The sequence below is a fragment of the Mus caroli genome, unplaced genomic scaffold (assembly GCF_978045245.1).
Source record: "Mus caroli unplaced genomic scaffold, Mus_caroli_1 scaffold_10, whole genome shotgun sequence".
NCBI classification, from domain to species: Eukaryota; Metazoa; Chordata; class Mammalia; order Rodentia; family Muridae; genus Mus; species Mus caroli.
This window is the reverse complement of record NW_028227265.1, coordinates 9,289,596-9,304,751: the sequence shown is the minus strand read 5'-3', so window position 1 is coordinate 9,304,751 and position 15,156 is coordinate 9,289,596. Positions and strand designations below refer to the sequence as shown.

The 15,156-nt window shown below is 52.4% G+C and overlaps 1 protein-coding gene across 4 annotated transcripts in view; it reads left to right on the top strand.

Annotated features, from left to right (window-relative positions):
• Positions 1 to 15,156, top strand: part of Kiaa0513 (KIAA0513 ortholog) — a 65,433-nt gene that overhangs the window by 42,956 nt on the left and 7,321 nt on the right. For 3 of the 4 annotated variants that reach the window (XM_029480493.2, XM_085843547.1, XM_021169903.3), the window contains exons 2-10: positions 2,341 to 2,801; positions 6,716 to 6,815; positions 7,503 to 7,576; positions 8,671 to 8,741; positions 9,976 to 10,171; positions 10,975 to 11,015; positions 11,473 to 11,551; positions 13,586 to 13,663; positions 14,729 to 14,758. In XM_029480493.2, coding sequence (XP_029336353.1) covers positions 2,473 to 2,801; positions 6,716 to 6,815; positions 7,503 to 7,576; positions 8,671 to 8,741; positions 9,976 to 10,171; positions 10,975 to 11,015; positions 11,473 to 11,551; positions 13,586 to 13,663; positions 14,729 to 14,758 — 998 coding nt within the window. In that variant the 5' untranslated portion in view covers positions 2,341 to 2,472. The remainder of the gene's footprint in view (positions 1 to 2,340; positions 2,802 to 6,715; positions 6,816 to 7,502; positions 7,577 to 8,670; positions 8,742 to 9,975; positions 10,172 to 10,974; positions 11,016 to 11,472; positions 11,552 to 13,585; positions 13,664 to 14,728; positions 14,759 to 15,156) is intronic. The other variant, XM_021169905.3, reaches the window with a different exon arrangement.

Sequence of the window (15,156 nt, the reverse complement as noted above, 5' to 3'; positions counted from 1 at the left end):
ACAGTTGGATCTCATGGAGGCATTTCCTCAACTGAAGCTCCTTTCTCTGTGATAACTCCAGCTGTGCCAAGTTGACACAAAACCAGCCAGTATACTGTGTAACTAAATCCTTTTCTTAGAATAAATTTCAAGCATTCAAATTCTTGACAGACATAGAATTTCTGCAGTTGCATCTGCCCTCATTGCCAGTGAACCGGAGAATGTCAGTTTAACTAGACCTTTGGTAAGGTTTGCACTGTAGTAGTTTTTGTTTGTTTGGTTGGTTTGGACAGGGTTTTCCTGTGTAGCCCTGGCTGTCCTGGAAATCACTCTGTAGACCAGACTGACCTAGAACTCAGAGATCCACCTGCCTCTGCCTCCTGAGTGCTGGGATTAACGGCATGCTGGATTGCAGTTTTTAAATGTACCTTGGTGCATAAATGTTCTAATTTGTGTGCTTTAATTATTTTTTTGAGACAGGGTCAAATGTAGTGGCCTCAAACTCACTTTTTAGCTGAGCATGGCCTTGAACTCTGGATCTTTGTATCTCTACCTGGAATTACAGGCATGAGCCACCACACCTGGACATTTTGCATGTTTCTTTGTGGTGATTAGTATGGCTTGAGACTTGTCTAGGCATTTAGTGGCTGGGCTTCTTCTTGTGTGTTCATCTAAGTGGTTTGTGTTTTGTGAGAATTGGGGCTTACACTTCCACATTTACTTAGAGTGTAATGAATCTATAATGTGGTAGGATTAACAGTGTCTCTGACCTAGTCCCTGCAGATGGTTTCCTTGTATGGTCTCCATGGGTAGCTACATGTGGTCATGTGTGTGGCTTTCTGTTCTTTGGAGAGTAGTAATGCGGTGCCACATGGCCCTTCCACACTGAACCCAGTCTCACCGTCTCACACAGGGAGACCTTCCCAGAAAGCAAGGCCGCAGGTAGCAGATGTTACTGGGAGAGGGAATCCTAGTGCCCCCCCTTTACCCTATTCTCTCTGAGCATCCACTCACTGCCTTCTGACCTGTGGGCCCTTGCTACTGTCCTGGCCTAGACAAGATGTCAGAGCCAAGGTTGGTGAACTGCTTCTGCCAGGAGGAAGGCTTTGTGGGCTCTCCTGCACGTGTACCGCTGCCCCTGTGCATGTGCGCCGAGGATGGTGGCCAGAGCCAGCTGTTCTATCTTTCTGACTCAGAGAATCTAAAAATATTTTGGGCTGGGTGTTTGGAGGGAATCTATGATCAACCTGTGAGTGTTAAGCTCTCAGGAGTCAGCGTGTGTGGGTTTGGACTGCACTTCCCCCAGTAGAACAACAGAAGCGGTACAGATGGTGGTCCTGCCCCTGCAGTCGCCTCCTGGGGATCTTCTCTGATAGGCCTGAGGAAGGATGAGGATGCTCCCTCTACCCCCAAGCATGGCTGTCCTGGGTCTTTGCCATTTGGCTGCTGCTCCTTAGTGCTGATAAGCATGGCTTCCAGAATTGCAAATACATTCTGAACTGGTACCAGAGTCTGAGTTTGGAAGCTGGTCTCCATCACAGCCCTGGTCTGTGTGCCCTGCATCCCATGCTCTCTCAGCAGCGTGAGCTTGTTCCCACTGAAGTGTGCTCATTCACACACCAGATGCTCAGTAAGAGTCCGCACTTGCTCATACACGAGTCTAGATGAAAGTCTAGTGCCGGGTCAGCAGGGACCATAATTAATTTTGAATTGCTGTGGAGAGAGGCCTCTCCAGAGGTGGACACGTGAGTGAGCTTGGCCTTCAGGGTGAATAGGATTCTGCAGTGGGGATAGGGAGGGAGGGAAAGGGGGAAGAAAGAGAGGAACAAAGGAGGAGGGACTGCAGTGATCAAGGCACAGGAGGTGACTTCCCATTGATATCCAGGTGGCTGCAGCACAGGGGACCAAGCAGAGACTGAGAAGCAGCAAGAAGCTTGGGTAGGCTCCAGGTCTGGAGGAAGACTGACAAGGAGCTGGAGGGGGGGGGGAGGAAGAGGAGGATGGCTCAGCAAGGTGCCACTTCCTCAGCTACATAGGCCAGCGAGCCAGCAGGAATCTGTAGCTGGTCCTTAGCTCTGCTTCCCTTGGCTGGAGCAGGTAGAGGTATAGTGTGCTGCTTAGCAGGGAGAGACCCTGATGCTGGCGTCCCTGGACTCCTTCAGTTAGTGTGCCCGTGTCATGCTTCTGCATAGCAGCAAAGGGGACGTGGCTGTTGGCATCCCGGACTCTGAGGTACAGAGATTATCATCTGTGTAGGAAAAGTGTGAGTCACGCTTCCCTCAAGTCTATTTGTGCTCAGTGGCTTTCCTCGGGGAACTGTCCTTCTCATAGTGACAGTGTTTATGTCTGTTTCCATTGCAGACGCCACAGGGCCTCTGAGCTGCTAGAGACTTCAGCCGTGGTGGCCAGGCGCTCCCCACACATTGTACACGCTTGCAGCTTCAGGAAGCTGCTCCTTAGGCTGTGCCCATCCTGTTTGGCAGCCCAGCTACCATGGAGGCCCCAGAAGTCCCTGTGGGCTCCCTGATTGACTTTGAGACTGAACCACCTACCTCCCCTCCTTTGGAAGCAGCACCGTCAACACTCCAGGACCCAGATGGCTCCCTGGGTGATGGTGCATCTGAGAGTGAGACCACCGAGTCCGCAGACAGTGAGAACGACATGGGCGAGTCACCTTCACACCCATCCTGGGACCAGGACCGACGCTCTTCCTCCAATGAGTCCTTCTCCTCCAATCAGAGTGCTGATTCCGCCCCAGACGAGGAGACCCTGGCACTTCGAGAGTTTATGCGCAGCTACGTAGAGAAGATCTTCTCTGGAGGGTAGGTCCTCTGTGGGGTGGAGGCTAGGCCCTCTGTGGGATGAATAGACTCTCTGTGAATGGAAGGCAGACCCTTTGTGAGAAGAAGGGTGGGCCCTCTTTGGGATGGGGGTTAAGCCTTCTTTGGGGTGCAGAGTAGGCCTTTTAAGGACACTAGTCTGCTACCTACTATAGACTACAGTGGCTCTTCACTGCCTATAAAGTCACACTGGGAGGTTTTAAAGAGTTCCCACTCCTGGAGAGTAGGGGTTTTAATTCAGTGGTTTGTCTTAGTTAGGGCTTGTATTGCTGTGAAGAGACACCATGACTGCAGCAATTCTTATAAAGAAAAACATGTAAATGGGGCTGGCTTGCAGTTTCAGAGGTTCAGTCCATTATCATCATGGTGAAAACATGGTGGCACACAGGCAGACTTGGTGCTGAAGAAGGAGCTAAGTGTTCTACATCTTTATCTTCAGGTAGCAGAAGGAAGATAGTGAGACATACTGGGCATAGCCACCCCCACAGTCACACACTTCAACTCCTACAAGGCCACACCCACCCAACAAGGCCACACCCACTCCAACAAGGCCACACCCCTTAATAATTGCCTCTCCCTATGGGAGTCCCTATAGAGGTCGTTTTTATTCAAACTACCACTGAAGTGGTAGAGTGCTTCCTTCACAGGCTCAAGGCCCCTTGTTTGGTCCTTAGCTATGGAAAACAACAACAACAACAACAACAAAACCGATAGTTTCCAGTCCTGGACTCCACCTTGGACCAACTAATGTCCCTTACCTGGAGCAGCAGGTCATGTCCCTACAGGCTGTCCAGGACTGTCCGGAAGGCAGCATACTGATAGGTCATAGGTGGGATGCCAGCGCCAAGGGTGGTCACATCCTCTTAGTCTCCTCGCTTGACTCCATTTCATGGCCTCATGGGGACCAAGGAACCAGATGGGCAACTGTCCACCATGGTGTCTTCAGTAACCTATAAGGTATGGCTGCACCCCTGTTCCCACTTAGACAGAGATGCTGTGGAGAAACAAATGATACGTTCTGTAAGGAGCCTACATAGTCATTCCAGAGTTTTCTCTGTGCATTCTTTTTCCCCTGAGAGTGTAGAGGATTGTCTCAGTTGTTTTTCTGTTGTTGTGAAGAGACACCATAGTCAAGACAACTTACAAATCAGAACATTGACTTGGGGCGTAGAGTTTCATGGGATGGCCATCATGGCGGGGAGCATGGCAGCGGTCAGTCAGGCAGGGCATGAGATCACTAGTTGAGCATTTTCATCCTGGTACATAAAAACAAGGCAGAGAGAGCTACCTGAGAATGGTGTGGACTTTTGAACCCAAAGCCCACCACCCCCCAACGACATACCTTCTCTAACACACACGATGCATTTAAATATATTAACCTAAGGGGGCCATAGGGCATCCGTGCTAGGCAGTGCCTTACTGCTGAGCTACACACAGCCCCTCTGCCTTCTTGTGTGTGTGTGTGTGTGGTTTTGTGTGTGTGTGCAGGTGTGTATGCCTATAAGGGTTCACGGGCCAGACGCTAATGTTGACGAGTATCTTTCCTATTCACTCTGCACCTCTGTGAGAGAGGGTCTCTTCTGAGCCTGAGGAAGTCTAGCTGACCAGTGAGCCCTCAAGAGGCTCCTGTCCCTGTCCTCAGCACTGGAGTGACAGGTATATGGTTGCACATCCAGCTTTTATGTCGGTGCTGGAATCTCACCTCACTGTGTGCTTACCGGCTGAGCACCTTCCCAGCCCTGCTCTCTGCACTCTACACTCTGCTGTCTGTGGGCTTGCTACTCCTGCTCTGCACCCCTGGCTCCACTGACATCTGACTTACCTAGTTGCTGCTTTAACTTCCCAGCCACCGGGGGTGTCCAGAGAAGTTCCTCCAACATTCTCAGGTCCTAGCTGGCTGGGAGGCTGCACTCACTGCTGTAACTGAATTCAGGAGGATAGAGGCAACAAAATCTGGTTGCCCAGCCCCGGTGGGGTCTGCAGGCAGCTGATTCCTAAGTAGTGGTTTTCTCTGAGTCTCTCCCAGAACTTCTCTGTGGCCTCTTTACTGTGGTTCTTTTTGTTTTGTTTTGGTTTGGTTTTGGGGTTTTGGTTTGGTTTTTTTTTTTTTTCAAGACAGGGTTTCTCTGTGTAGCCCTGGCTGTCCTGGAACTCACTATGTAGACCAGGCTGGCCTCGAACCCAGAAATCCGCCTGCCTCTGCCTCCCGAGTGCTAGGATTAAAGGTGTCCGCCACCACGACTGGTTGTGGTTCTTTTTTAATTAAGAGTCAGTGGGTTGGTTCATTTGCTCTCTCTCTCTCTCTCTCTCTCTCTCTCTCTCTCTCTCTCTCTGTCTCTGTCTCTCTCTCTGTCTCTCTCTGTCTCTCTGTCTCTCTGTCTCTGTGTGTGTGTGTGTGTGTGTGTGACTTTCAGGGGTCAGTTCTCACTTCTGCCTTGTTGAGGCAGGCTCTCTTGTTATGCTGCTGTGTGGCTCACTACAGACTAGCTGGCCTATCACAGCCAGCTTTTACATGGCTTCCAGGGATCAGCTCAAGTCATCGTGCTTGCATGGTAGAACCTTTAAAGTAGGGGCACCAACAGCAAAGGTCCAGAAAGCAGATGCCTGGAGTTAGACTACAGCCTGAGCAGGGCATCTCTGCTGTAGCTCTGACTGTCCTCGGCACTGTTAAGTGGTACCTCAGCTGGGACAGGGAGGTAGGTGGCAGCCCAGACTCAAAGGGTCCCAGGTCTAGTCACTGATCTGTTAGCAGCTACACAGCTCACCAGAACTTAGATTCATTATGGGCCAGCTACATCAGCATCTCCTGAGCTGGTGGAAGTGCAGAGCTTGAGGCACCGTAGCTCCTCTGGGTGTGCGCCTGGATTCTATCAAGCCTGTTCTTTTTTTTTTTTTTTTTTTTTTTTGGTTTTTCAAGACAGGGTTTCTCTGTGTAGCCCTGGCTGTCCTAGAACTCACTCTGTAGATCAGGCTGGCCTCGAACTCAGAGGTCCGCCTGCCTCTGCCTCCTGAGTGCTGGGATTAAAGGCGTGCACCACCACGCCTGGTATCAAGCCCATTCTTATGGGGACAGTCTGCCCACAGCTATAGTCTTGAGGAACCTGGTTTACAGTGTGACTGTCCACTTTCATTAAAACAAGACAAATGTTGACCTGTTGCTGTGGCTGTGGCTCTTCTGGCCAAGTTACTTGCCTTGTATGCATTTAACCCTGAGCAGTGCAGAAACCAAGCTTGGTGGCATAGAATTGTAATCCCAGCACTTGGGAGGCGGAGGCAGGAGGTTGCAGAGATCAAGGTCACCATTGGCCACATAGCAAATTTAAGACAAAGAAATATATATGTAAATATATTACTATTACATTTTACATATTTATGATATTTTAGACATTATGTTTTATAATACATATAATACGCTATATACTCATATATAATGTATCAATTAGAATATGTTAATGTTTATATATAATATTTCATATATAATTAATATTATTGTCTAGTGACAAACCCATAAATACAAATTATATAAGCTGACTAATCTCAAGCTCTCTGCCTTATTGTCATCTGTAAATTTGAGGGAAATGTTTGCCTATCCACAGAGAAGTAAGGGCTCTTAGGGCCTGTGCCCTCATCAGGGCGCAGATTACCTGAGCAGGAGGCCTGCTGGCAGAGACGAGGGTGGAATTCCCACTGGGTAGGCCCCAATCGACGCTCAAGCCATATCTGGACCTTGAAGTCAGGCTCCTGGTTTCAAAAATAAATGCAAGACACTGTTCCCTGGAAGGTGCTGAGAGTTGGGGACGTACTCCACTGTCCTTCTCCCCCTTCCCACCTCCATCCCCTCCTAGAGGTTTCGTTCTAGGACCTGGGTCCATGTTTTTGTTCTGCCCTTCCTCCAGGGAGGACTTGGACCAGGAAGAGAAAGCCAAGTTTGGGGAGTACTGCAGCGGAGAAGACGGGAAAGGCCGGGAATGGTTCGCACGCTTTGTGAGCGCACAGGTGAGGTGGGGGGGGGGGGGGCGGGGGAGTGGATGGTGGCCAACAACCTGGTCAGCACCACTGTGGTGAAGAGAGAGGAGGGTGCAAGCCAGCAGAAAGAGGTCAAACACAGCTGGGGAAGGATATAAAGACTTTCCCCTGACTGGAAGCTCTCCTTTGAAAGGAGTAGGGACTGTGGCAAGACAGCCCCACAAATTTATTTTCCAAAGGCAAGCATGTGGGCTGTGTCCACGCATGTTTTTATGAAATAACCTCTAGCATTCAATTTTTGCAAAAGATAATATAGTCAGAGTTGTGAAAGCCAGGCAAAACCAAAGGTATGGAGAGACCCGGGGAAAGAATCACACCTTGCATGTTTCTATGTAGGGATGTAGTCTTCAGAAAGAGATTAGAAACTACAGAAAAAAGGGATTAACAGACTCAGGAATAGCCATGCTGTCATTTGGGGTTCTGTCTCTCCATACTTCTCCCCGTGGGGGAGCTGGATGTGAAGTTTCTTATGAAATCCTGTGAGGATGACACAGAGGAGTACCTCTGGGCTCCAGTGCAGAGGGCCCCGGAGAAATCCTGTGCCCTGCCCAGGGTGCTGGTCAAGGGGAGGTGGCCATTGGGGCCCTTCCAAGTGCATGGAGACATGCAGAGTGACAAGTCCCGCCGATACTGACGGGCCTGGTTCTTTCTGCACAGCGCTGCAAGTCCAAGTGTGTGTCGGAGCCGACCTTCTACCGCCTGGTGCAGTCCTTCGCGGTGGTGCTGTTTGAGTGAGTAATGGCCTCTCCACAGCCTCCTGCAGCTGTCCCTTCCACCTTTCCCACCCCTGGCGAGCCAGCTGTGAGTCAGCTGTCACCCACTCAGGGCTGGAATCCGTGACCACCGCCTTCCGGGAGCCGAGTAGCAGGCTCCCTCCTGCCTCAATGGGAGATGACGTCATTCTGTTTGCCCTTCTCATTCACAGTATAGCATCTGTAACTGGACTAGTAGAACTTTTTTTTTTTTCTCTGCATAGCCCTGGCTGTCCTGGAACTCACTCTATAGACCAGGCTGGCCTTGAACTCAGAAATCCGCCTGCCTCTGCCTCCCAAGTGCTGGGATTAAAGGTGTGCACCACCACTCCTGGCTTGAACTTCGTCTTTTTAAAGCATCCTTCTCTCCTTGTGTTTGCTGAGTTGGATGGCTGTGTGAATATCCATTACTATTTGGCTGTAATCTCTAGTGTGCTGCAGGACAGTAAAATGGCCCCTTTCAGACTAAGAGTAAGGCGCTCAGTATGCCAGTCTTGCGTGCACTAGTTTGCTTTGATTTGCAACAAGCGATGTGACTAGGGACAGCAGTGGCCTGGGGTCTTAGGAGTCATACATATTCTTTCCCCACCCCACCAGTCTGAGCCTGGGGTTACCCTGTGGTTCATGTTCTTACAGCCCTCCAGGAGGCTCCAGTGAGGGACAGCACTGAACATCCTGATGAACCCTGAGAAACAGGAGCAATGGCCAATGGTCTGCATCAGTGGTGCAGGACCAAGGCCTGAGATGACTTCTAGTCCTGCCCCGGCTGGGGTACACTGGGCTGAGCTTCCTGGACCTTGATTTGATCTTAATGTGAAAGCGAGCAGGCTGAGGGCCACAAACATCCACCCACACCTAGAGCCAGGCCATGCCCCTGCAGTGGCTCTCCTGACCACTGTTCCGGTCATCGCTGTGTGTGGCAGCATTTGGTACCGAGGCTTCCCAAGCGCTTGGTCCTGCTTCGCTAACCTGCAGGGGTGCTGGGCCGTGGCAGCACATGGGAAGCAGGGGCAGGTGAATCTCTGGGAGTTGGACAGTGGGGCTCTAGCCAGCCAATCTTGTTCATATCCCAGATGCCACCAGATGGACGACTTTGGGCCTGCCAAGAACCTCATGACCATGTGCTTCACTTACTACCATCTGGGTGAGTACAACTGACCAGAGCAGCCACCCTGGGACAGGAGCCGGGAGCCAGGAACACAGCAGGAGGGAAGCTTCCTTTATTAACAGCGGGTGCTGTGTGGCTTCCAGAGAGAAGGAGCTGATATTGGGAGGAGGCAGGAGACTCCCGGTGTGGGATGCACTTGGGGTCAGGGCATGGCTGTCCACACTGCAAAGGAAATGACAGGAGGCAGGAATGCTACATGTGGGGGTCTCAGCTTTCCGCTCCAGCAAAGCACAATTCAGAGCAGGCTATCCTGGGAAGAGTCCGGGGTAGCTGGGGGATAACCGAGCAAAGATACAGAGCCTAGGGGTCTCTTTTGGCTCATGGTGTTGAAAGGACCAGTGTGCAGGACTTATAGGGTGTCTTGTGCTGAGCCCTGCAGCCAGCCAGAAGAGACCAGTTCAACTCTTCAGGGAGGGTGCTGGACCCTCCCTATGGAGGTCTGGGCATGGGTAATCGAGTAGTCCCTAACAGCCCGCTTTGTCTCTATTGCTCCACTCTCATGGTGCAGCCCCTCCCTCTGCACATGCTCCAGGTCTCCTGCTCCCAGCATCCCCAAATGGCCCGATTGCTATAGATCGTGGCAGGCTGTTTGCTTGACTAGCTACCATCAAGTCAAATAGAAAGCTTTATCCTATTCGCTGAGTTGGAGTTCATCGGTGTTTCCTTTGTGGTGTTATTTCCACTCACTGCCCTAAGGAAGGAATTCTGGAGTGCCCCACCCACCTCTCCCCATCCCTTTTCTCCTGTATTTACCTGATAAAGGCCTATTCCAGATGCCTTTAAGACAGGTCTGAGTCTCTGTCCTGTACCCCACCCAGGGCAGCCTCTTCTCTCTGGTTGCCAGTCTCTCAGACCTGCTGTGTGGCTCTCAGTGTAGATTTCTCTTCTTCCCAGATGCCAGCTCCTTCCGGCTACCTCTCCCCTCCCACCTCCCCCATGGTTCTTGTGCACTTCTCTGTGTAGTCTGTGCTTACTGAACACTCCAGAGGGGCCCAGCCTTCCCTTCCGGGGGAGCTTGCTAAGCCAGCTGCTTCTGACCACCTACCCTATTGAGGAGACTGAGGGTAGCACCTCCTGTCCTGCAGACCCTGGGAAGCACCTTCAGGCTCTCTCTCTCTCTCTCTCTCTCTCTCTCTCTCTCTCTCTCTCTCTCTCTCTCTCTTGTCTGAGCTGCAGACTGCTTCTTACTCCATTTCTCCCCACTTTCAAGGCAAGCCCCAGCTGCCCCCGACAGAGCCCAGGGAGAAGCCAGCGGGCAGCATCGACTCCTACCTGAAGTCAGCCAACAGCTGGCTGGCAGAGAAGAAGGACATTGCCGAGCGGCTGCTGAAGAACACAGAGAACATGAAAGGCTTTTTCGGGGGGCTGGAGACCAAGTTGAAAGGACCGCTGGTCAGGAAAAATGAGTGAGTGTGCCCCAGCCTGAGTTTACGGAGATGGATATGGGAGGAGCGTGTGGCTTACCTAGTCCTGGCCCTGCAGCTGTTCTTGAGTCACATAGCTGCCAGCCCAGCACGACTCTGCACCCCAGAGCTTCCACATGCTGTCTGCTCATTGACAGGCGGGGTCCAGGAACCATGACCTGGGCTGCCAGGAGCCTGTGGCTTTGTTGTTTGGCAACAGGAAGTTGAACACTCTGTCCCTCCTTCCTCCTGCCACTGCCGGGCAAGTTTATGTGAGCAAAGCCAGGAAGGCCCTGGGCACAATGCCTCCGAGAGAGGCTGCTCTGGCAGACAGATGATGGTTGTTGCTTTGTTTGAGACAAGGTCTCTATGTGGCTCGGACTGTCCTAGAGTTTTCTCTGTAGACCAGCCTGGCCTTGAGCCTCTGAGTGCTGGGATCAAAGTCATGAGCTGCTAGACCGGGCCCCAGAGAGCTCTTGAGATGGGTGCATTGGTCACAGGGGTGCTGAAGCTAAGACATCTTGAGGAGAGGGCACAACAGTACAAGGACAACCATCCAGGGCCCTGCACCGCTTAAGGCTTGGCTATAGCCAGGGTATGCCACCTGTCCCTCCATGTCCACACAGTAGGCCCACAGAAAATGGTACCAGGCAATCTCAGCACCACAGGCCTCAGTCCCCAGCCTGCCAATTGCCACTGTGTCACTGACCCCCAGCTTCTCCTCAGAGGAGTTGCACAGAGAATGGGGCAGCATCTGCATGTGTGGGGTCTGGGCTCCTTCTTACTGCTGTGGTCTCTCTCTCCAGGGAAGATGAGAACAAACCTAAGGACAGACAGACGAAGACTGGTAAGAACACAGCTCTCTGAGCTGCCTAGGGGGTGGGGCCTGTGGCAAGGGGGAACCTGGGGCTGATGCCTGGGATTAAGGAGTGCCCAAAGGAAGGCAGAGTCTACCTCTCTGGCCTCTTAACCAAGACGCACCATCCAGGCCCCCAACTGGCTCACCACTAGTCAGCAACAAGAACAAGCAAGTTGCAAAAGAAAGGGCTTTGCTGCCTTTCTAAGCAGACTAAGGAAATACTAAATCCCTAATCGCAGGGGAGTTCAACCAGATGTTAGAGGGAGGGTGCCACTTCATGGGTCACACAGGGAAGAAGCCCTAAACTAAGGCTGCAGAAAGCTTCGTGGAGTTTGGACGGTGGAACGTGATGACTTTGTGGAGAAGCAGAGCGCACTGAGGGTCTGTAGGATCTGCCCGTTGGGAGCCCAGCCCAGGCCGCCCTCAGATCTCCTTATTCCTGCAGTGACCATGATCAGCCCTGAGGATGAGCAGAAGGGGGAGAAGGTTTACCTGTACACGCACCTGAGGCAGCAGCCCATCTGGTAAGGCCCATGGACATTCTGCCCATCCCACCCAGTCCCTCAGCTGCCTGTGTCTCCAGCAAGGACGGTGGCCGTCCTCACCTCCAGGGTAGTCACGGCAAGACGATAGATGCCAGCAAGTGTTCGTAGGGATGTGAAGACATCTGACTCTCCATGGGGACCATTGTGGAAATGCCTGGCAGCTCCCCAGGGGCTAACCGAGTGGCCTTGTGAGCAGCCATTCCATTGTGGGTCCATGCATGTAGCACACAGAAGTCAGAATGGAGCTCGTAACACACTGGTCAGAACAGGCCCAAACCGACAAGGCCAGCGGGCTAGCATAAGCATGATGTGGTCTGTTCATGTTGTGAACTGTGGAGCAAGCCTGCATACAGATCACTGCACAGTGGCAAGAGCAGGCAGCCGCAGAGGAGCCCGAGTCCTCCGATCCTGTTTGTGCTGCAGCTGATAAGCAGCAGTGGTGGCTCACTGGCTCCTTACGGGGGCCGCAGAACTGCTCTGGGCTTGACGGTGGGGGAGCTGCACAACTGAATGCACTTAAAAATCACTGGGTCACGATCCATAGTTATTTATTTATTCAACTTTCTAAATTATTATTATCAGTGCATGGAATGTTTTGCCTGAGCACCATATGTGGGCCTGGTGCCCTTGGAGGCCAGACATAAGCACTGGATCCCCTAGAACTGGAGTTACATTACAGAAGGTTGTGGGCTGCCATATGGATGCTGGGAATCACCAGTCAGGCCTTCTGAAAGAGTAGCAAGTGCTCTTAGCTACTAAGACATCTCTCTAGACTCCTACACACCTTATTTAATTCTGTTGGGCCAGGGCTGTCTGCAGTACCATGTTTATATATAGAGATTATGTCTTAATGTTTCTGTGCATGTACACACACACACACACACACACACACACACACATACAAACACATACAAACACACAGTGAGAACCAGCTCTCTGGTATGGTGAATTTAAGATGCAGGGAGCTGCAGGAGTGAGGTCTACTGCAAGGGTCTGCCAGGTACCATCAGGAAAGAATTCAATTGTTACTACACTTTCGAGTTAGTTCTTCAGAATGGGTTGGGAAACAGGGCTACCCTGTGCACCTGGCTTTTCCTCTGCCATCTTGAGGTGCGGCCAGGGAGCTTTTGCAGAACCAGTACAAGTCTGTTTAGACCCTCTCGATGTAAATCTTAAGTCAAATATCTTTATAGATTATTGTGCTAACATCAGCAGGTATTAGCACAAAACAGACCAAGACAGCAGCAGTTAGGAGCCCTGGGTGCCTCCCATTTCACATTCACTCACCAGTGAGGAGCAACTCTAGCGTGGAACAGAACGACCCCTCCCTCAACATCATCACGGCCCCTACTTCAAAGGTCACGGCCCAGTAGGGATGTGTGGCTGAGAAATGTCATGGGCACCCCCAGGGCAGAGGGCTAGGTGGAGGCTGGCAGAGGTCAGCACAGGGAGGCTGGCCCTGAGTCAACTGGAGAAGCTGTGCAGCAGAGGCTCACGGGGTCTGTGTCACCTCAGTTGGTGTAACAAAGGGCCAGATACCACTCTTGTGGCCACTGGACCACATGGTCTCTGTTCTCCCACATGCTATGCAGTGGAATCAAAACTGCCATGTGGAACCTTCACGGTCAGATGTAGGAGGCCATAGGAGGCCCCTGATCTTCTGCAGGGAGACCTGTTACTGACGCCATGTTCCTGTGGCTGTGTTCCTATGACGGCCATGGTGTGTGGCTGCTGGCTTCCTATGTTGCTGAGGAGGTCCTGCAGGAGTCTAGTCATCCACTTTCTCTCGGAACCCGCACTGGCCTCCACTCTGCCCCTCAGTCCACCTGCCTGAGCAACTGAGCCGGGTGTTCTATTCAGTCTCCCCGCGGGCCTTTTCAACTCTTCCATCCCCTGCCAGGTCCCCAGGGCAACACTTTATTCATGACTCAGGCTTCCCAGACTCTCTCCGTTGCTTTTGGTGTGGAGGGGAGAGAGGGCCTGGGTGGATCTTGACCGTGTCTCACCCTGCAGGCACACGCTGAGGTTCTGGAATGCTGCCTTTTTTGATGCTGTCCATTGTGAGAGGCGGAAGCGATCCCCCACCACCAGGTAGGAGCCAAGAGTGTCCCCTCCAACTTTGGGGGAGAGGACCAAGTCTTGGCTCAGTCTCCCAAGTAGTCCTTGGGAGCCAGCAAAATGGCTGCTGTTGATGGTTTCTTCCACCCATGTGTCCCAGAGCTCTGCAAGCTGCCTGAGGGCTCAGCGCTCACAGCTTTGGGGGAGGGGTGCTCAGCTTGCATGGTGCTTCCTGTTCTGGGGCTCTGGCATGATGTGGCCTGATTCTCCTTAACATGCTACCTCTGCCCAAGGGAGACCGCTGGCCTCCACTCCACCTCTCTGTGTACTGTTAGAAGCAGGCCTGGCTGTGCAGCTGCCCTCTGGGCCCATTGCTGAACCTAAGCAGACCTTCCTAGCTGTGCCCAGGCTAGTCCTGTACCTCACACCCTGTGGGACCCTGTTCAGAAAGCATGGGAAGCAGGAAGGGCGCATCCCGGTAACAGAGGCCCTTTTTGTGTGGACTGGGCACAGGTTGCCACCCACTCTGTCAGCCACAAGGCAGCAGTCCCTGTGGAAGCCAGGCCAGCCCTGCTGGACCACCAAGTGTGGGACTTTGTAGCCAGGATTTCAGAGCTTCGGTTGACTGTCACTAGGGAGGCCCTGGGTCTTTTGCTGTGTTTGGGAGGGAGCAGATGAGCACAGCAACATCTGGCCAAGGCGCCTCTGCTGGCAAGCGATTATTTGAGGTAGAACCCTTCGTCAGAGGAGCAGCTGAGGCCAGTGGGAGTGAGCTGGCTTGCCTCAAGTCCTGTGGTTGTCTGGTGGGATCGTTTCCTGGGGAAGCAGAGGGGGCATGGGGTGGGCAAGACCCTAGACTTCCAGAAGACCCTGGGGAGAATTCCACTCTGTCTGGAGGCTGGGCAGCCTCCAGGCACGCCATTGGCTTCTTGCTGACCTCTCCCAGCTCCTAGGGATCCATCTGTTCTGGGTTCCCTGTCTCTCTCTGTCCTCTCTGCTCCCTCCTAGAATAAAGCTCTCTGCTTGTTCTCTCCCATCCACATATCTTGCATGACTTTGACATGTACCTTTGTTTACCTGTTTCTGCTGCCGCTCCAGAGGGGATGCTGGAGAGCAGGAGGAGAAGAGGTGTGTGTCCACATGACTTTGCTCCATTTACAGCTCTGGGTTTCTTCCAAGGCCTCTGTCAGGAGGGGAGGGTACCTCTGGGGAGGTATGGCCTGTGGTAGGTAGGCTGGCGACAGGGCATGGCCCAAGACAGACAGAGCTTGCCAGGACCAAAGCACCCTGAGATGGAAAACAGGACACTGTGAGCTGTTCCAAGAGGCAGCGTGGTACTGTCCGTGGGTCCTTCTCCACCTGGGTCGGTCACAGGAATTCCACTCGTGTGGAAGGGAGTGTCACCTGATCTAAGATCACATGGAAGGACAGCTACCCCCTCTTCTTCAGCCACTGGGTGACCAGAAGAGCTGGGTGGTGGGTCCTCTGAACCTACATGGGGTCTGATCCATGTTTCCCAGAAGCCC